Source organism: Gopherus flavomarginatus, chromosome 12, assembly GCF_025201925.1.
Source record: "Gopherus flavomarginatus isolate rGopFla2 chromosome 12, rGopFla2.mat.asm, whole genome shotgun sequence".
NCBI lineage: Eukaryota > Metazoa > Chordata > Testudines > Testudinidae > Gopherus > Gopherus flavomarginatus.
Window position 1 is genome coordinate 4642511 of NC_066628.1, and position 20722 is coordinate 4663232.

At 51.6% G+C, this 20722-nt stretch overlaps 2 protein-coding genes across 2 annotated transcripts; both read right to left on the reverse strand.

The window, feature by feature from the left end:
* Positions 1-580: 580 nt before the first annotated feature.
* On the reverse strand, positions 581-6386 carry LOC127033110 (zinc finger protein 835-like). The gene is made up of 4 exons (XM_050920915.1): positions 6307-6386; positions 3212-3313; positions 2055-2751; positions 581-1973 (listed from the first exon to the last, which is right to left on the reverse strand). Exons 2-4 carry the CDS (start codon positions 3288-3290, stop codon positions 1529-1531), a joined length of 1221 nt encoding a protein of 406 aa, XP_050776872.1. The 5' UTR covers positions 3291-3313; positions 6307-6386; the 3' UTR covers positions 581-1528.
* Positions 6387-13281: 6895 nt separating this feature from the next.
* Positions 13282-20435, reverse strand: LOC127032326 (C-type lectin domain family 2 member D-like). The gene is made up of 5 exons (XM_050919537.1): positions 20312-20435; positions 17768-17854; positions 16037-16218; positions 15184-15287; positions 13282-13447 (listed from the first exon to the last, which is right to left on the reverse strand). Exons 1-5 carry the CDS (start codon positions 20433-20435, stop codon positions 13282-13284), a joined length of 663 nt encoding a protein of 220 aa, XP_050775494.1.
* Positions 20436-20722: the final 287 nt, after the last annotated feature.

Genomic DNA, 20722 nt, shown 5'->3' on the forward strand with positions numbered 1-20722 from the left:
ACCCACCACAATATGGGGCTTGGCTGGACCCAGACCTTGCCCTAGGTGACCTGGTGTGCTCGGGAGGTAGGGGGGCTCCTGCCCATGTGGCTTGTCCTTATCCAGCTCTCACTAAACAGGCCTGGGGGCAACTCTCCTGGGCGCGGGGGTCTCACTCTGGACTGGATGGAGGGACGGGGTGTATGGTCTCTGCTCAGCCACAGACTAGACTCTAGTCTGAGTTCACATAGCCTGGGTCCTGCTGGTCCTTCCTGGCCCTGAGCTCTCTAGCCTGGGAGCAAGGACCCAGCATAGCAGCAGCACTGCAGCCCCCTCCCACACCTTGGTGGCTGGCTGGGCCCCATTCTCCCCCAGGGCTGGGGCTGCCACCCCATGGTCTGAGCCAACTCTAACTTTTTTGCTGCCCCAAGCAAAAAAAGAGCACCACCCCGACGTAACACCCCCCCCCAAGCGCCAGGCCGTGGAACGCCCACCCCCCCGAACGCAGCGCCACCAAAAGCCCCGAGCGCCGCACCAGCCCCTGCCCCCCTGAGCGCCACGCCGCTGAAACACGCCCCCGGCTGAAACAACAAACAAACAAAAAACCCCTCCAGCGCTGCCCCGCCAAGCCAAACCCAAAACTCGAGCGCCACCCCACCGCAAGGTGCCGCCCCAAGTACGTGCTTGGTCAGCTGGTGCCTGGAGCCAGCCCTGGCCGTGAAACAGTTACAGGCCTTGCAAAGGATCGGTCCCTGCTCAGAGGAGGGAGGTAGCTAGCTCCTCTCGGAGCAACTGGCACAGAGCAGGGAGGTGGCACTGCCCACGGTCACACACATTGTGGCGGCAACAAAACCCCCAAAGAGACATTTCTCCAAAGTGAAGTCAGGATGAAGCCATAGCAACCCCAGGTGCCTGTGCCGAGCTTGCATTCCCCTCAGGACACGGGGCTCGGTGCCTGCCCACTGCAGACACCCCACAGCGCCTTGAGAACGTCACGGGTTTATTTTCACTTTGTAACAAAACATTTTAGAAAATTCATTCGAAGCTGCTCCCCCCAACCCGCAGCCTCTCCATCCCTCCAGCCAGCCCCTCCCCCATTTCCCACAAGCCTGCATTGAGTGCTGGCATCCCTCTGCTTCTGTGCCCCCGCCCTGGCACAGCTGGGCAGCTGCAGGGCGGGTTTTGGCTTGGCTGGGCCACACGGCAGGGCCCAGTGAGTTGGGGCAGCAGATCGGGCAGCACCAGCCAGCCGAAGAGGAGAAAAAAAGGGGGTCAGGCACTGCCTGGGCACAGCCTCCATCCCCAAAGCCCCCACCCTGCAGGAAGCTCTGTCCCCATGTTGCTACGTGGGGCTGGAGAAACCGTGAGTGCTGGCAGCAGTTTCACTCACACTCAGTGCCTGGATGGGTCCAGCCACCCCCATTCCTGGGCAGTGGGCGGGGAGTGGCCATGCAAGAGTGCACGCTCTGGTCAGGGCCAGGCCAGGCCCATCCCAGCACGAGTGGTGTGGGAGGCACCGGCTGCCGGTGATGTCCTGGCGGAGGGGATGTCACTCAGCAGCATGCACCCGCTGGTGCAGCAGGAGGTTGGAGCTGCGGGTGTAGCCACGCCCGCACTGCCCACAGCAGAAGGGGCGCTCCCCGGCATGGGAGCGCTGGTGGCGAAGCAGGGCCGAGTGGTGGCGGAAGCAGCGCCCGCAGCGGGGGCACTCGTGAGGTTTCTCGCCCGTGTGCCGCCGGCGGTGCTCCACCAGGCTGGCCAGCTGGGCAAAGCGCTTCCCGCACTCAGCACAGGTGTGGGGCCGGGCGTCCGTGTGGCCTCGCTGGTGCCGCAGGAGGTTGGCCCGGTCGGCGAAGGCCTGGCCACAGTCAGGGACAGGTGTGGGGGCGCTGGCCAGCATGGGCACTGCGCTGGTGCTGGCGCAGGTAGGAGCTCTGCGTGTAGCTGCGCCCGCACTCCTCACAGCGATGGGGGCGCTCGCTCGTGTGCACCAGCTGGTGCCGCAGCAAAGTGGCGCTCAGGGCAAAGGCCCTGCCGCAGACTGGGCAGGGGAAGGGGCGCTCGCCCGTGTGTACCAGCCGGTGCCGGAGCAGGTGGGCACAGTGGCGGAAGCGGCGGGGGCAGTCGGGGCAGGCGTGGGGCTGTTGACACGGTGTGTCCGCAAGTGCCGCGCCAACGTGCAGCGCAGCCCGAAGCTCTTGCCGCAGTAAGTGCAGGCATGGGGGCGCGGGCCGGCGTGGGCACCCTGCTGGTGCTGCGTCAGGTGGGCACTCTGCCGGAAACTCTGCCCGCACTCCCCGCAGCGATAGGGACGCTCGCCAGCGTGCACGCGCTGATGCACCAGCAGCGCCGAGCTGCTGGCAAAGGCCTTGCCGCACGCCAGACAGGGGAAGGGACGCTCGCCCGTGTGCGCCCGTTGGTGCGCAGCCAGTGCCGCGCCGTCGCAAAAGCCTTTGCTGCAGGTGGTGCAGACGTACGGCCTCTCGCTCGCATGCCGTAGCTGGTGCCTGGTCAGCATGGCACTCTGCCGGAAGCTCTTCCCACAGTCGCCGCATTTAAAGGGCCACCTGATGGTGGGGTCTCTGTGCCGCGCCAGCTCTGCATCAGTGCTACCTCCCGGCACTGCCTCCTCCACCCTTGCACCGCCTCCGGGCGCCGCTTCCTCTGCCCCCGCAGCAGGGTCTTTGTGCCACGCTCCCTCCACATCAGTGCTGGTGCCGCCCCTTCCCGGTGCCGCATCCTCTGCCCTGGCCACGCTCGCCAGCCCCTCACCTGCAGGAAGAAACGGGCAATCAGGCCTGAGCCGTCCCCATGGGAGGCCAGGGCCTCAGCTACGGCAGTCAGAGCCTGAGGCCCCGCCCACCTGGCCCCACCCCTCCCCAGAGGGGGTTTCCGAGCTGGGACTGAAGGGGGCGGTCACGCCTCTTGCAGTTTTTTCAGGCTGCTGCTGACTCAGGCAGGCGTCAGCACCACCCAGCTCACGTTCACAGGCCTTTCTTCGCCTCTGTGCGGGCTGGAAATATTATTGGCTTTTTCAGTGAGAGCCAAGACCTGGCTATCATATGGCTCTGGGGGCCTTGGCGCAGGTGGTGGGATGGGTGCCAGGTGCACATAGACCAGGGAGAGGGTGGTGACAACCTCGGAGAGAAGCTGGGCCAGGAGGGCTTGCAGGGGTGGCTGTGGAGGTCCCAGCTGCCCCCACCCCTCTCAGCTGGGCTTATTTATCCCTCACCTATTTGGGGGCTTGGACAGCTCTTGTCATCCTCGCCTTTGCTGAGATCTGGGACCTGCAGCTCTTCCCCTCGCTCCATCCACTATCAGGATCGAGGCCTTGCTGGGAGAGATCAGAGCAGGTGGGATCCAGGTAAATACCCACCCGGCTCGGCGTTCATCTGCCACTTGGGGCTGGCACGGACGGGACAGCCAGGAAACACCCGTGGAAACACAGGAGAGTCAATTCAGACACAAACAATCAGAGTGGAGGGGAAACGATCCCAGGGCTCCCTGAGCCATAGTGCCAGCGTGGCCCACAGCCGTTCGCTAACACAGGGGTAGAAAAGCCCCTTGAATCAAACTGGCTCCAGGCAGCGCCAGGACTGAACCTCTGAACGGGAGGGGTGGGAAACAGCTGGCCTGGCTACGGCCACCCTGTGTGGTGAACACCAACTCCGTGCAAAAGAGCAAGCCAGGGGAATGCCAGTTACCTCAGCCCACATCTCGTGAGCCAACGGCCCCACCGGGGACCCCACTGCATGGGGCAGAGCCAGCGATCCCCGCGGTCACAAGGGGGAGGCAGAGATGCCTGCACTTTCCAGAGCAGACTGTGTATTCAGGCTCTGCAGGGCCTTCCCGAAAGAGCCCTCAACCAGCCCCAGAGCACAAGACCTGGCCACCAGAGCTCTACAGGGAACGGCTCTGTGGTCTTCTGAGCCACAGGGCCCTGAGTGTGCTCCTGTTGGAAACGTGACAGCATCACCCCACTGGATTCAATCTAGCGCCTGACACTAATGAGGAAAACCCCCTCACTTCACAGCACGCCCAGGGACCCTGCTCTGCCACCCCGCCGCTGGGGCGGCACCTCAACTCCTTGGCACAAGGAGCGCCTTCGTTCTGTGCTCGTGCAGGGCCCGGCGCCGTAAGGCCTGATCTCCAAACGGCTCTACTGCCGGCCAAAGAGCAATCACCAGCTGTGCTGCCATCGCAAAGCAGCACCTCGCCTGACTCCTCCTCATCATAGGCTTGGAAGGACCTCGAGAGGTCATCGAGTCCAGTCCCCTGCACTCGTAGCAGGACTTGGCATTATCCCTGACAGGTGTTTCTCTAACCTGCTCCTAGAAATTACCAATGATGGAGATTCCACAGCCTCCCTAGGCAATTTATTCCAGTGCTTAACCACCCTGACAGGAAGTTTTTCCCAATGTCCAACTAAACTGCCCTTGCTGCAAATTAAGCCCATTGCTTCTTTATCCTCAGAGATTAAGGAGAACAATTTACCTCCCTCGTCAGAGTAACAACCTTTTCATGTACTGTCAGCATGTCCCCTCTCTGTCTTTTCTTCTCCAGACTAAACAAACCCAGTTTTTTCACTCTTCCCTCATAAGTCATGTTTTTAGACCTTTAATCATTTTTGTTGCTCTTCTCTGGATTTTCTCCAATTTGCCCACATCTTTCCTGAAATGTGGTGCCCAGAGCTGAACACAGTATCCAGCTGAGGGCCTATCAATGTGGAGTAAAGCAGCAGAATTGCTTCTTGTGTCTTGCTTACAACGCTCCTGCTAATACATCCCGGGAATAATGTTTGCTTTTTTTGGCAACAGTGTTACCCTGTTGACTCATATTTAGCTGGTGATCCACTCTGACTGTCAGACCCCTTTCCGCAGTTCTCCTTTCTAGTAGTCATTTCCCAGTTTGTACGTGTGCAACTGATTGTTCCTTCCTATGTGGAGTACTTTGCATTTGTCCGTATTGAATTTCATCCTGTTACTTCAGACCATTTTTCCAGTTTGTCCAGACCATTCTGAATTTTAATCCTATCCTCCACAGGACTTGCAACCCCTCCCAGTTTGGTATCGTCTACAACCTTATAAGTGTGCTCTCTACGCCATTATCTGAATCATTGAAGATATTGAACAGAACCGGACAGAACCCTAACCCAGAACTGATCCCTTTGGGACCCTCACTCGTTATAGCCTTCCAGCAAGACTGTGAACCACTGATAACTACTCTCTGAGAATGATTTTTCAACCAGTTCTGCATCCACCTTATGGTAGCTCAGAATGGATAAAAATCTATTATTAAAAAAAAAAATCAGATTTTTTTGATAAAATGCTTTTTTGAGAAAAAATCCTGTCTAATGATAGTTTTAATTAAGATACATTATAGCTCAAAGATCTCTCATCATGGAATAGGGATTATAAATTCTAATCCTATAGTATGAGACAATATATTCATGTCATGTTTAAGAAAAGTTTTGTAAATGAGTTCCAATAGTTCACTGATTAAGGACACAATCTTATGGGGTTCCAGGGGCTTCTGTATAGATTATTTAGGTTAATCTTGCTATCTACCCAATGGGACTCAGTGCTCAGTCTAGAAGATACCATCAGAGATGCTTAGCTTTGCAGTTCTCCAAATTTGGATTTGTGTCTCCAGAGATAACAGGCTTGAATAGATCTGCACAAGGAGAAGTTGTCTGGAGATAAATGTGAGAACGGAGGAACAGTAGTAGAAAGAAAAGTGAAACTGTTTGAGCAGCATGTTCCAGAAGCCTTGAGGTCTTTCTAAATGTAGTCTTCATTGCTTTGAGATCTACCATACCATTCTCTCACTAGAGGGGAAAATCTATAACGGCAGCAGGCCATAAAAGAGATCCAGTTTGGAATATTTTAATGAAGTTCCGCTACCTGTGGGTAGGACAGACATGGGTGCAAAATGCAAACAGTGCAACAAAGAAATGCAAGGCCTCATTGACCGAATGAAACATCATGAGAAGCGTTCCTTCTCAGGAGGAAGCTGCCTTGAAGATGATGAAAGCAACATGTCTGAACATGCAGGATCTTGAGGTTGGTAAAATTTTTATTCATACTTCTTTCTTAAGGGCTGCCTGTCTTCCTTCTGGACTATTCCTGAATTCTCATGTTTGAGCAAAAAATATAGTTGTTACCCTACGGTACTATCCTTTTAGATGCAGTTGTGATAAAAAAATAAATAGCTGAAATAGGCAAATCTTCCTTTTACAATTTCACCTTTAAAGTAGTATAGAGTGCCAGTGAATGCAACGAGTAATACAAAATGAGCAGTACGGTAATAATTAAATAACTGCATTACCTTATTTCATTTAGGAGAATCCATCCTCAACATACAGGATTTTGAAGACTATCCACCTTCAAGATCACCATCATTTTCTAATAGTTTCAGAGTTATCTGCCAATGACAGTGTTTCAGTCACATCATGTATGTCACATAGCCACAGTAGATCACCTGTAGCAAAAAGAAAAAAAAATCTCCATCACCCAGAAACAATCATAGATAAGTTTGTGATAAGAAGCAGCAGATTACAAGAAGAGGTAATTGATGAAAAATTGCCAGGCTTATTTATGCAACAGACTCTCCTTTCTGTATGATTGAGAACCCACACTTCATTAACATGGCTCAGTCATTAAGACCAGGATACAGTCCACCAAACAGAGCAGATGTCGCAGGCAAATTGCTCGATAAAATGTATGAAAGAGAAATTGAGTAGTGTGCAAAGGTCTAGGAGGTGAAATTGTTAACCTGAGTCTTGATGCGTGGAGCAATGTCCACAATGATCCTGTTGTATGAGCTTGTGTGACGACAGAAGAAGGGAATGTCTTCCTTACAGAAACAATTGATACATCAGGAAATGCACACACAGCAGAATACATACAAGAAGTAGCAGTAAAAGCTATAGCAAACTGTAAAAAAAAATTTCAAGTGTCTAGAAGCAGTTTGGTCACAGACAATGCTGCTAATATAGCCAAGATGAGAAGAAGTTATTTAGAAGAGAGTCCGAAGTTAATAACATACGGTTGCAGTGCTCATTTGATGCACTTCCTTAGCCAAACACTTCATTGCTCCAGAAATAAAGGCTAATGTCGAAATTGCAAAATACTTCCATAACAACCACTTTGCAGCAGCTGCTCTGAAAAAAGTGGGAGGAACCGAGCTAACTCTCCCACAAGACGTGCGATGGAACTCAGGAGTGGACTGTTTTGAGCACTATATCAAGAACTGGCCTAATCGGATGACAGTTTGTGAAGAAAATCATGAAAAAACAGATGGCACCGTCACAGCCAAGGTTTGGAAGGAACTGAGTGCGACCTTAAAAAGAGAAATATGCAATGACAGAGTTAAATTACAAGCATTAAAAAAACATATGGGACAGGCACCATTTCCAGCTCATTTTCTTGCAAATATTCTCAATACTTGGTACCAGGGTCAAAGCTTAACTGCTGAAGAAGAGGAGTTGGCTATGACATGGACATGCAGCGATCATCCCTCCATAATGCCAACTAGAATAAACTTCAGAGCTAAGGGTAAGCCATTCAAGAAATACATGTTTGCTGATGTTTTCAAGAAAGTCACACCAGTGAACCAGTGGAAGTCACTTAAGTACTTGGATCTGGAGATTGCTGAAGTAATAATCTCACTTTTAACAGCAGTAGCTTCGTCTTCTGTCAGTGTAGAAGACTGTTTTCTTCATTTGAACTAATTCATTCCAAATTGAGAAATTGTTTGGAACCTGACAAAGCAGGAAAGCTTATTTTTCTTTTCCAGAATATGAACAACCAGGAAAAATGAAGGTTAAGATGACTGAGTTATCTGCAGAAGCCAATATTTTAAGTTTCTCATGTTGACCTGGTAGACAGTCAATTTAATTTTTTTTAAATTTCATTTAACTAATTTTAGTGGAAAACAATTTTTAAAAACTTGAATGTTTAAATTTAAAAATTCATAGGCTTGTTTTGTTCAAATATTATATGTTTTGCTGTTGAAGAGAAAAATCCAGAATACAGAACATTGTTATTTTAGTTAAATAAAACAATTACATGTTTGTCTGGTGATGTTCTCCTCCTAATACAGCATGACAAGAAAATCCTCCAAATCTTAATGATTAACCTGTTGAATTGGAGATAGTTCACCTCCCAATGACTTCATAAATATCTGCTTCAATTACCTTTGGTAAACGAACTAACCAAAACAAACATTTTCTGATATAGCTGTAAAACTAATCTGAAAAGTTTTCAAAATAAAACACTGTTTAAAAATGTATAGTGTGTACCTTCTAAAATGAAACCTACATCTACCTCCCAGTTGTGAAGAATATGTATTAAGGTTACAACAACCAATAAGAATGCACTTTTATGTTGAAATCTATTATTTAAATCACTAGTCAGGAAGACTTGATTTAAACCATGAATTAAAATCATGATTTAAATCAATTTGATATAAATCAAATCCACCCTGGACCCTCATAGAGAACACCCAACCCCTCACCACACACACCCCTGCACAGACACAGATCCCCCTTTTTCCCCCAGAGCCCTGCACAGAAAGCACCCAACCCCACACACCCCTGCACAGACACAGATCCCCCCTTTCCCCCACAGAGCCCTGCACAGAAAGCACCCAACCCCCCACCATACACAGACACAGACCCCCCACCGAGCTCTGCACAGAGAGCAGCCATGCACACCCTGCACAGACACCGATCGCCCCCCCAGACAGAGCAGCCATACACACCCTGCACAGACACCGATCGCCCCCACAGACAGAGCAGCCATACACACCCTGCACAGACACCGATCCCCCCCACAGACAGAGCAGCCATACACACCCTGCACAGACACCGATCACACACTCCCCCCGACCCCTGCACAGACACAGGATATTCCCCCCAGCGCACCATACCAGCAATGATCTGACCGAAGGGGGGACGGACCCAGCTGGCTGCAGCGAGCCCAGAGCTGCCCTGGAAGGGGCTGGAAGCCGCTGGGCTACCAGCCCCGCCCCGCTTCCGGTCCCTCCTGCGCTCCCGGCCCCCGCAGGACCCGCCTTTACCGTGCTCCGGCCGCAGCCCGCGCCCTCCACCCCGCTCGGCTCCAGCCTGGCCTCAGCTGTTTACCAGGGGCCTCGCCCGCGGGCCGCGGCGCTGCAGCGCGGGGACACCTAGCGGCCGCAGGCGGCAGTGCCGGGGCAGGGCTCCTGCCTCTCCCCGCGGGACTGGCTGCGCTCACGTGGGCCTTGCCCCGCTCCTGAACCTCCCCTGCCAATCATCGTCTGGCCAGGCCCAGCTCCTAGGGAAAGTCACTGCTAATTACAGATCTCAGGGCAAGAGCCCCTCTTCAGACAGGTCACCAGCGTCCCAGACTGGCCTGCACTGCAAAGCCAGCGGCCTCATTAACTGCCTGTTGATGCCAATACTCCACAGAGCAGTGTGTGGCTGGTGGGACGTGACAAACTGCCACCCACCTAGCATCATGGACGATTAGGGCTGGATGAGACCTCAGGAGGTCATCATCTAGCCCTAGGTCTCACGGTCCTCCTGCCTTTCGGATAGAGCCTGACCCCTTTGCAGAGGCACCCAAGGGAATTAAATTATCTGGGCAAGATCACACCCTTAGGGTCGGGACCTTTGAAAAGCCCGTCTTGGAAAACTTTTGAGATTGTGAAAAATGCCTGTATATTTAGGTTGTAAATCAGCAAACCCTGTGTTCAAATCACTCCACATTTCCCAGGAAAATTGCAGCCTAGATCCAGCCTTGAGGCTGATCTGAGTTTTTTGTTTCCAGCCCTACGTTTCTATGATTCTAAGTAGCTTCACATTGTTTTTGAAGTAATATGATGATAAAACAGCCGTATGGTGGGCTAACATAAGAGGCATATCTGGGGGCTGTTGTACTAATGGCTTGATACCGTGTCTGTGGTCAGTATCTAGACACATCCACTCACACATATATAAACAGCGTTTTCCCAGGAGTAGGAATGTTTACATTTACAGGAGATAATATATATGGAGATATACCTATCTCACGGAACTGGAAGGGACCCTGAAGGGTCATTGAGTCCAGCCCCCTGTCTTCACTAGTAGTACCAAGTACTGATTTTTGCCCCAGATCCCTAGTGGCCCCTCAAGGATTGAACTTACAACCCTGGGTTTAGCCGCCCAATGCTCAGTGTTACCCTTGTTCTCCTGACCAAACCCTCCCCAACCCAACATCTGGTCTCACTCATTCAACGTCCAGTGAACGTATCTGCCAGACACAGGTGTCTCCTTTCCGGCTTTTCCAAAATTGCTGACTCATGTTGCTGGCAGCTGCTGCTACGTTCCACTCCACTTCACAGATACAGACTAACAGGACTGCTACTCTGAATCCACTTCAACGCAGTGTGACCACATCTCTGCACAACTCAGTGAGCTGGGTCTTTAGTTTGTTTCTAAGGTGCTTAGGGATCTTTAGGGAGAGTAAGGGAGCTAATTAAATGGAAGACCATGAATTTACTGATAGCCAGTCTGGATGTGTGCATTGGTAAGGGGAGCTGTGAATAAAAGAGGAATCCCCAGGCTTAGCACACTAACCCCAGACTGCTCTATCTGAAATTCCAGGTGTGGAAGAAGCTGTGAAAGGGGAGAAATTCGGGGTCCGAGTCTCTGCAGCTGATTACAACCAACTGTGCTGACTCTGCCACAGAGGAGCCCAGGACTCACTCCCCAGGGCCTCACAGAAAGATAGGGGAGAAACAGCTGTTGGAGCAGCCTCTGAGAGGCAATGGAAACCCAGAGGGATCAGGAGACGCGTCCAGTGAAGGGAGACTACAAGAGGATCTGGAATGGCAAAGACCCAGAGCCAGGCCTGCGTGTGAGGCTGACCCATTATGGAGCTACAGCAATCACTTGAAGGTCAATTTGCAGCTGAATTCAGATTTCATTGTTGGCCTGATTTACTCTCCTTTTCAGGGCCATCCACAGGACTTATGGGCCCCTATACCCCACGTTCACGTGTGGTTTAGATAAGGGGAGTCTTTTGAAGGATGTATTTAAAAAACGATATGGCTGAAAATCCAAGCATTTAAGGAGAAAGATGAATACTCAGATTGCACATCTAAAAATCTATGCAAGGATTTTGTAAAGAAGTGATTTTACTTTCGGGGGGGGGGGGGGTGTGCTCCATCTCCACCCCAAAGCTCCACCTCGCTCCACCTCTTCCCATCCCAGCCCCCAGTGCCCTACCTTCACTCCGCCTCTTTTTTCTTCATAGTGTCTCGCTATAAGAATAAATGCTTGCTTATAAAGGGCTGTGGGGTAACTTATAACTGCTGGCAATTACAGCTGTTCCGAGCCTTTGGAGAGACACCGAGGTGCAGCCACTAGCCTGTTTAGGTCGTCTGGCTTGCTGGGGGAATGTCATACTGTAAGGCAGGGAACTGTGGAGCTTGGAAAAACCCTGGTTGGGAGGGAGAGAGATGTGGGGCTCTGCCCAAGAGAGGTGATGGCTGAGGAGCCAGGAGCCTAGAACGCGTGTCCTCGAGGGACCACAGAGGAGGAATATAGTTGCAGTTGCCCTGGACTGTGAGAGTCCCATCTTCCCAAAGCAGAGGAGAATAAGGCCACATGATTCTTTATTTGGCCAGGGGGAAGATCCAGACTCTCACTTTCCATGTAATGGCCTTATAGCGGAGGAGGAAGGTTTGCAAAGGAAGCAGATCAGTAGCACGTAATCCTGTACAGCATGTGCAGCTGGCAGAGAACCAAGGAAAACAGACTGTGGTAGAGGAAAGAATGCAAGGAGAAAAAACATTTTCTTTCTCCCCCGAACTAGAGGAGAAAGAAAATCAGACAAAAACCAAACAGATGAGAACACAAAATTTTTTTTTAAAATGATTTTTTTTTAAAATGCATCAGATGAAGTGGGTTCCAGCCCACGAAAGCTTATACCCAAAGAAACGTGTTAGTCTCTAAGGTGCCACAAGGACTCCTGGTTGTTTCTGCTGATGCAGACTAACACAGCTGCCACTCTGAAACCTGTCAACATTTTTTGTAAGTGAAAAAAAAATATGCATCAAAATTATACAGAAATAAAAAGCCTATTTCAAAGAACCTTGCAGATGGACTTTGGATTCACACCCACTGGTTTAACCGGAACTTATGACCTGTGCCTACCCATCATCACGCTCACTTTGTATCTCAGCTCTACCCCGTCTCATCGGCTTGGGCTGTAAGTTCCTCAGGCCAAGGACAGCGCCCACCATAGGTAGGGCCCTACCAAATTCACGGTCATGAAAAATGCATCACGGGCTGTGAAATCTGTTTTCCCTCTGTAAAAGCTGGTCTTTTGTGTGCTTTTATTCTGCATTATACAGATTTCACAGGAGAGACAACTGCTTCTCAAATTGGGGGTCCTGACCCAAAAGGGTTTGTAGGGGGGGTTGCAAGGTTATTTTAGGGGGGTTGAGGTATTGCCACCCTTACTTCAGTGCTGCTGCCTTCAGAGCTAGGTGGCCAGAGAGGGAATTTGGTAGGGCCCTAAGCATAGTGGGGGTCAGGTGTGGCACGGTCAAATATAGTGATTGTACCCTCTGAAGGATAAACAGCAGCAACTTTTCTTTAGTTACATTGATGGATTTAAAGTGCAGGGTGCCAGCAGCTGGATCACAGGCACTGACTTTTGTTTTTCCCAGTGGGGGCTTCACCCCTGCTTCACCCTCCCTCCACCTCTTCCCTCCCCCGAGGTCCCTCCTGCCCACCCGCCACTTGCTCCTCCCCTGAGCGCCTCCTGCTAGCCGCTTGCGGATCCACAGCCAGCCCTGCAGGTTCCGGAACAGCTGATCTGCGGCCAGCCAGGGAGTCATGGAGCCACTGTAGCTGGCGGGAGCTGAGCGCCCCCTATTATTTTCCCCATGGGTGCTTCAGCCCCAGAGCACCCACGGATTTGGCGCCTATGAGCTGGACCTAGGTACAGAGAATCCCCGCTGCAGCAGTTTTCCCTCTGACAGCTCGCGGACCGCAAGGACATGGAATTGAGAGTCTGTCTGATGCTTCAGAATTTGCCGAAATCTTGGTACCCCCACTAAGGAAAAAGCAGATGCTGAGAGGCTCTGGCCCACCTTCACTTGCACAGAAACAAGATACAGCACGTTACTAGCACCTCCACCCCCCTGCTACCTTAAAAACATAAAGTGCATTTTAAAAAAAATATTGAGTTTGATCTAAATTGATACAAATACATTCAGTAGAAAAGTCAGGGAAGGGGGTGCGTGTGTCCCTGTGCATAGAGTAGCACTTCAGCTGAGCTCTGACATCTCCGCTTGCCCCTGCGCTCCATTCTCCTCTCTCAGCGTAAGTCCGGCAGGCTTGCTGCAGATCCAGTATCGCACCGTGTCGCACCAAGAAGAGGTAACGGCTTCATCGTTCAGATACGCGCACTCACCCTGTGCTCTGACTTTGAACCTGCATTGCAAGCACCACAGAATTAAAGTCAAGGCTTCGTATTCTATGCAGCACAGCAGACAGAAAACAAGCGGCTAGGGCCTCTACGTTATGTACACCGTCCCCTTTCACTTTTGTATAGTCCAGTTAGTCCAACATCCCTGGTTATGGTTCACATTCAACGCTGCTCTCCAATTTTTAAATTTCACTGTGATGCACAATTTTGGTGCAAAGTTCCAAACATAACTGCATCACAGAAGTTGCCAAGGGAAACTGGGAAGCAGCTAGGGTAGGGACAGCTGGGGCTTTTCTCATGTAGGAAAATACTGGGTTTTGGGACCCAGCAAGCAGCTGAAACGTTTGTCACCGGGAGGGGGTGCATCACCTTTGTCTCTCCCCATTTTGGGGACATGAAGGAGAGGACTACATTTGGGGAAGGGGGTTGAATTTTTCTTTTACAGCGCCAGCAACCCTTGATAGCAACTATCTGTCCCAGGATCTGGGACTTCATCCAGTGGCGATGGGGAAGTCTGCTATCTTGATGCTTCTGTTAAAATGGTCAGCAGCAAAACAGTTACGTGTGGATGTTGAAAACAGCCTAGGCCTTGGCTACCCCTGAGAGTTACAGCGCTGGTGGTGGCTTTACAGCGCTGTAACTCACTCCCTGTCCACACTGGCAAGGCACATACAGCGCTATATCTCCCTGGATACAGCGCTGTCTGTAGTCCACCTCGACGAGACGAATAAAGAGTATAGCTGCTGCTGCAGCGCTGGGGTGCCAGTATAAACAGGGACTAATCTTACTACGCTGTGACTGACCTCTGGAACCTTCCCATAATGCTTTTAAGTAAAGATAACTCTTTTTTTGTTGTGATGCCTCTATTTGTTTTGTTGTCAGCTCCAGGCTCCGGGAGCTGCTTATCTAAAAAACAAACCCAGCTACTGTTTGCTGTGAAGGAGCAGAGGCAGGGAGCTCCCTTTGGAATGCCCACAGCTAGTGTTTGCTTGAGGAGAGGGGGAGGGAGGGGGTGGAGGTCCATTTTGGAGTGGCTGCTTATCTGGTCTGTGAGGAAAAAACCAAAGAGGGCTATTTGCTTTCAGCAAACGGGTCGGAACTTGCAAGGCAGCTGCTGACACAGAGTCAGCTCCAAAAATCCACTCTCTCTCTCTCCCCCACGCTCCCTGTCACACTCCACCCCCCTCTTTTGAAAAGCACCTTGCAGCTTGAACGCTGGGATAGCTGCCCATAATGCACCCTCTCAATGCCGCTGCAGACGCTGCAAATGTGGCCACGACAGGGCACTAGCAGCTGTCAGTGTGGACAGACTGCAGCGCTTTTCCTACTCAGCTGTACGAAGACAGGTTTAACTCCCAGCACTGTACAGCGGCAAGTGTAGCCATACCCTTAAGTAGGGTTGGGTTAAGCCCAGCTGTAATCAGCTGAGCTATGCTACTAAGGCTTGTCTCAGACCTATCACAACAGCAGTTCTCTCCATTTCCTCAGGGATATGTTTTACTACTCAAAACAGTTCAACATCAAGCAAAGAACTAAACCAGGCCCTGCCTCCAGCAAGCACCTACCTGCTCCCTGCAGTTCTCAGCGGAGCAGTTGCTGGCCTTTAAACTAAGCCTGCAAATCACCGGATCCTCTCTTGTGATCCCTGGCCTCAGCCCCATCAGCTGGGAGTCACATTTGTGGCTAAGCCAATTTCCCTGATAGCCCCCTCCCCCACCCATTAACAAGAAAGAGAACTCACCAGTGATTGAATTCGGTGCCGTTGGTCCATTTCCAGACCTGGCCCGGTTCCCTCCGGAGGCCGATCCAGTGCTCAGAGAGGTCTTTATGGCGCTTAATGAAAGCCTTTCCAAAAGCGGAAGTGAAAGATATTATTCACCACGACCTGCATGCGAGTCTCTCTGTGTTGCTGATGGGGCCTAGTGCAGTCTGCAGCGCTGTTCTAGCTGCCAGTGACAGCAAAGCCTCCTCGTTAAGGTTACGGCTGGGGCCTTACCAAAATCACGGCTGTGAAAAACACATCACGGACCGTGAAATCAGACCTCCCCTGTGAAATCTAGCTATGTGGGGGGAGGGGCAGGGCCGGGGGCACCTAAGCTAGGGGCTACTACCGTGTCCCCATCTCTAGCTGCTAGTCTCCGGGATGGGGAGGGACAGGACTTATTCCTCCCTTGCACAGAGGCTCTCAGGGGAGATCAGATTCCCTCTGGGTACCTCCTCCAGGCGTGGGTGGAAGCTCCAGGGCTTCCTGCAGCCCTAAGAGGTTGCCAGAGCTGGAGGTGGATCTGATCTCCCCTGTGCTGCTGGGAGTGCCCTGCAGCCGGGGGAGGCACCCAGAGATAGGTCTGATCTCCCCCGTCAACTCTTGTCTGCAAGCAGCTGTGTAGGGGAAAAGCAAATCCTGTCCCTCCCCAGCCCACCCGGGACTAGCAGCTAGGAGCTGGGTTGGGGAGCTATGGGGGAGATTAAACTCACCTCTACGAACCTCCACCTCTGGGGGTGGTGAGAAGAGAGCACGATCAGAAGTAAGGGGCGGGGGCACAACCCTCAAAAGTTTGGGGACCACTGCTCTAAAGTCTGAAAGGGTCTCTCACCATTTCCTGAGGGGTGTCGATCTCAGCCAGGGAGGCACTGAAGGAGGAGCAGTTGCTCTGGCTGTTGTTCCAGTCCCCTTCAGCCTCGGAGAAGTAGTAGCATTTCCTTCCGTACCAGACCCAGCCGTCCGGGCAGCAGCGGGCAGCGGCCGGAGGATCAGAACGAGCCAAAGGTGGGTTAACTAGTGAAAATGAGAAAGTCAAACAGGGTCAAAGATTCTCTCCCTCTCTGTATAGGAGGGGGGTAAGAGGCAATAAATGTTCTCAGAACCAGAGACCCCCATTCAACCAAGGATAGTGCTGCTGCTGCTCCTCTGGGCCTCAGTTTCCCCCTCCAAGGTTGGTCTCCTCAGCTTCCCAGCCACTGCTCTGTGCTGCAGATGTGGCGTCACCCTCCGTTCAAGTCCACGACAAACGTATGCCCTTCCAGGTTGCCAAGGGTCCAAACTAAGAAGTCCCAAACAAATGAAGATGTCCTGCTGAACCTCAGGACTTCCCATCAGCTCACCCCCTACACCCAATTCCCAGCCCTTTTCCTTACAGACCCTTCCTCAAGGCCTTCCAAGGGAGCCTGCCTGGTCCCTGTGTTCCTGCTCTCAGTCCCTTTATAAGGCCCAGGTGATTAAGCTCTTACTTGACCCTCCTTAGTCTCCCTCCCTCAGGCTAGGAAGCAACTAATTAACTATGGCACTGGTGGGGCTGGCCCCATCCCCCCTTAAAGGGACCAGTTGCCCCATGACACCTTGATGCCATTTCATGTTACTGATTGTCACAGCGATTCCAGACCCTGTTTATGGTAAATCTCTGCCCTCCTGTCTACCATAGGCACCGACTTCCTGCATTCCTAGGGAGGGAGGGGGGAAGGTGCTCGACCCTCGCTCTGCCCCAGGCCCCGCCCCCACTTCACCCCTCTCCCAAGCCCCCACCCCTCCTTTTCCTGCCCCGTCTCTTCCTGCCCCCTCCCCCAGCACCTCCTACATGCCACTGAACAGCTGATTGGGGGAGGTGCTGGGGGGGAACAGCTGATCGTCGGGGCCCGCTGACAGGTAGGAGGCACTGGGGGTGGGGGTGGGCATCAATCTGTGGGGCTGCTGATAGGTGCTGAGCACCCACTCTTTTTTTCCGTAGGTGCCCCATCCCCGGACAGGAAAGGGCGCACAGGAAGTTTTGGCACCCAAAGCCAGCGCCTTAATCCTTGGACCATCCTCCCTCCCATGAAAGCCCCTCAGAAATGGTAACTGGCTGTTCCACTTTACAGAGCCTGCCTTCAGCACAACTTCGGAGACTCAAATGAGCTGGCACGACCGACAGTCGACTGTACCATCAATACAAACAGAGGGGAATCAGAGTCAGCCGCACTTTCGCTCACTTGACTTTTCAAGGCGGTGCGTCCTGGCTGAGACCAACCTCTGACAGGCTCCTGGAACTGTCTATACAAAAGGTGGAGAGAATGAAAAAGGGGAGATTTCTTTTCTCCCCTGGTGTGGCAGAAAAAGGGGGCTACACAGTAAAACTAGCTGAAAACCTTCAATGAAATGCAACCCTTTCACTGCAGTAGAGGAGGGACAGGGATGGTGCCCCATGGGTAATACTAAAGAGCTGATCTAAAGAGCCAGTGATGAAGTAGTAAGAGGAAGGACCGGAAGTTGGAGGCTGGAGAAGTGCGAATATGTGACTGCGATGGCTCCAAGGCAAAACACGAAGCACAGAGACTGAGGGCTGGGAACTCACCAGCCAGAACAATGATGGTAGTGATCAAAACTAAGATGATTCCAGCTACAAAAGCACATTTCATGAACTTGCAGTTACATGAATAACCTAAAATAGGGAGAGAAAAACCATTAGTGCTCTTGAGGGAGCGGTGTTATCTAAATAATAACAGAAATGATTTGATTTCCAGTGAGACAAGGAGCGTGAGGTAACAGCTTTTATTGGAGCCATTTCTGCTGGTGAAAGAGACAGCATTCAAGCGACACAGACACCTTCTTCAATTCTGTGTAAGCTCAAAAGCTTGTCTCTCTCAGCAACAGAAGTTGGTTCAATAAAAGATATCACCTCCCCTGGCTTGTCTCTGTAATGTCCTGGGACCAACATGGCTACAAGTACATTGCAAACAACAGTGGTTGATTTCCAGTAACATCTAGAGACTCCAACTGATATCAGGGCCCGGTTGTGCCGAGCGCTGCACAGACACACAGCGAGAGACAGTCCCTGCCGCAGCTGAGATCAGGGCCTGGTTGTGCCAGGTGCTGCACAGACACACAGCGAGAGACAGTCCCTGCCCCAGCTGAGATCAGGGCCTGGTTGTGCCGGGCGCTGCACAGACACACAGCGAGAGACAGTCCCTGCCGCAGCTGAGATCAGGGCCCCGTTGTGCCAGGCGCTCCACAGACACACAGGGAGAGACAGTTCCTGCCCCAGCTGAGATCAGGGCCCCATTGTGCCGGGTGCTGCATAGACACACAGTGACAGTCCCTGCCCCAGCTGAGATCAGGCCCCGTTGTGCCGGGCACTGCACAGACACACAGCGAGAGACAGTTCCTGCCCCAGCTGAGATCAGGGCCCCATTGTGCTGGGCGCTGCACAGACGCACAGTGACAGTCCCTACCGTAGCTGAGATCAGGGCCCCATTGTGCCGGGCGCTGCACAGACACAGCGAGAAACAGTCCCTGCCCTAAAGGGCTTACAATCTAAATAGACAAGACACACAAAGGAAGGTTTACTTTCCCCATTTTACAGTTGAGGAACTGAGGCATAGAAATATGTGCCTTGCCCAAGGTTACAAAGGAAGTCAGAGAGATGAATTGAACCCAATTCTCTTTAGTTTTAATCCAGTGCCTTAACCACAAGTCCCCACAGTTTCTCTAGGGAAGCACATTCCCTACTCTCAACCCACAGCACTGGAGCACGGCCCTAGCTTTTTGAGTTGTTTACTCCCAGGTCTCTGTATCTAAATAACAAAGTTGTCCAGGTCCATGTGTTCCCCGGGGTTCTTTCAACCCAGAGCTCTCAGTAACGTGTACTCTGTGCCAGGTGGTGTCAGGAAATACAAAATCTCCCTGTACGCATGCTGGGCAATGACCATTACCAGAACAGGCAGGGGTCCTGATCTCAGCAGGACCTCTACGTGCTGTGGTAATATAAAGAACAATAAAGTAGCGATTCGTTCTATTATCAGAGATCTGGGATAGGGTGCAGGACGCTGTTTCTCTTGGGAGCTAAGGCATTAACTACAACATTTATACTCCTTTAACGACGGCACTACAGCCTCCCTAGTGTGAACACATTTATACAGGTATCAAGGTACCATAAGCTTTTTCTACAGGTGATAACCCCATCTTGCCAATTACACCAGGAATCAAACCACAGCCCTCCAGCGCTGGAAGCATAGCGGAGGCAGGAATGGATTCCAGTCCTCTGTGGATCTGGCACAGTGGGGCCTGTAACACACACTGACCAGAGAAGTGGTTTTCAAGCTGCAGCCCATGTGACATCCCAGGGCCATACAGGTAGTAGGGGATGCAGCCCACAATGGTAAATAGGTTGAGAACAACTGGACTAGAGAGTTGCATACACACAGATCAGAATAAGAGAGTCCACATGGGGGTTGTACCAGGGTAGGTACATCTGTTTACATTCACAACTTAGCGTATATGGGGATAACTTTCCCATGTGGCCAAGCCCTTAGCCTCTGTCTCTCCTGCTAACCATTTCCTAGAGAGTGAGGGTTTAAGGTGCTTGTCCACATGGGAGAATTTACTGGTACAAGACTATGGTTATACTGGGCTAGCTCCCCATGAAGATACATTTATTCTAGAATAGCTGTGTTCACACAGGAAGTTATACTAGTAGGGGGAGTGGGATAGCTCAGTGGTTTGAGCATTGGCCTGCTAAACCCAGGGTTGTGAGCTCAACCCTTGAAGGGGCCCTTTGGGGATTTAGTTGGGAATCAGTCCTGCCTTAAGCAGCGGGGTCAAACTAGGAGACTGCCTGAGGCCCCTTCCAACCTTGACAGTCTGTGATTCAGGGGGGAGGGGTAGCTCAGTGGTTTGACTATTGGCCCGCTAAATTGTGAATTCAATCCTTGAGGGGGCAATTTAGGAATCTGGGGAAAATATCAGTACTTGGTCCTGCTAGTGAAGGCAGGGGGCTGGACTCAATGGCCTTTCAAGCCCTTCCAGTTCTAGAAGATAGGTTTATCTCCAATTATTATTTTTTTTAACTATAAAGGTATAATTATATTGGTAAGTTTCTCTGCACAAAGTCCTAAGTTACCTGGTCCATCTCCTCTGTCCAGGTGTCCATTACAATTAAGAGGCTCCATCAGCTGCTGTTGCTGCTGAACAGAATTCTCTCCTCCTCCCTCTGCGTTTTCACTCCCATTAAGAGGCTCTTCCATTTGAAGTTCCCCCCCAGAACGATCTCCGTGTCCTCTCTCTGAAAGGCAGGGGCAGAGGCATGAGCTAGCAGCATGAGTGCGCGTACGCAGGAGACCAACAGAGCTTGTGCAGTCCCTGCCACCATGGCTATGTGGCTCTCGTTACTGGAGCTAGCTCTAGTATTCTAGCTTCGTACGGCTTCACAAACTGCAGTCACACCTCCCAGCTGCAGTGTAGACGTAGCCTAAAGCCAAGGCAAGAGGTGAAGCACAAGGTACCAATGAGATAGTTATGACCAGTGGGCTAG

What these genes read in the sequence shown, in the direction of transcription:
- LOC127032326 (XM_050919537.1), bottom strand. Translation starts at nt 20,435, where the DNA reads ATGGAAGAGCCTCTTAATGGGAGTGAAAACGCAGAGGGAGGAGGAGAG. An exon ending in TACCATCATTGTTCTGGCTG is followed by an intron (nt 16,219 to 17,767) that starts GTGAGTTCCCAG and finishes CATTTTCACTAG; the next exon opens with TTAACCCACCTTTGGCTCGT. An exon ending in GGCACCGAATTCAATCACTG is followed by an intron (nt 13,448 to 15,183) that starts GTGAGTTCTCTT and finishes CTTGCAATGCAG; the next exon opens with GTTCAAAGTCAGAGCACAGG.
- LOC127033110 (XM_050920915.1), bottom strand. Translation starts at nt 3,290, where the DNA reads ATGGAGCGAGGGGAAGAGCTGCAGGTCCCAGATCTCAGCAAAGGCGAG. An exon ending in CTGTCCAAGCCCCCAAATAG is followed by an intron (nt 2,752 to 3,211) that starts GTGAGGGATAAA and finishes TTCTTCCTGCAG; the next exon opens with GTGAGGGGCTGGCGAGCGTG. An exon ending in ACCTGCTCCGGCACCGGCTG is followed by an intron (nt 1,974 to 2,054) that starts GTACACACGGGC and finishes CTGCGGCACCAG; the next exon opens with CTGGTGCACACGAGCGAGCG.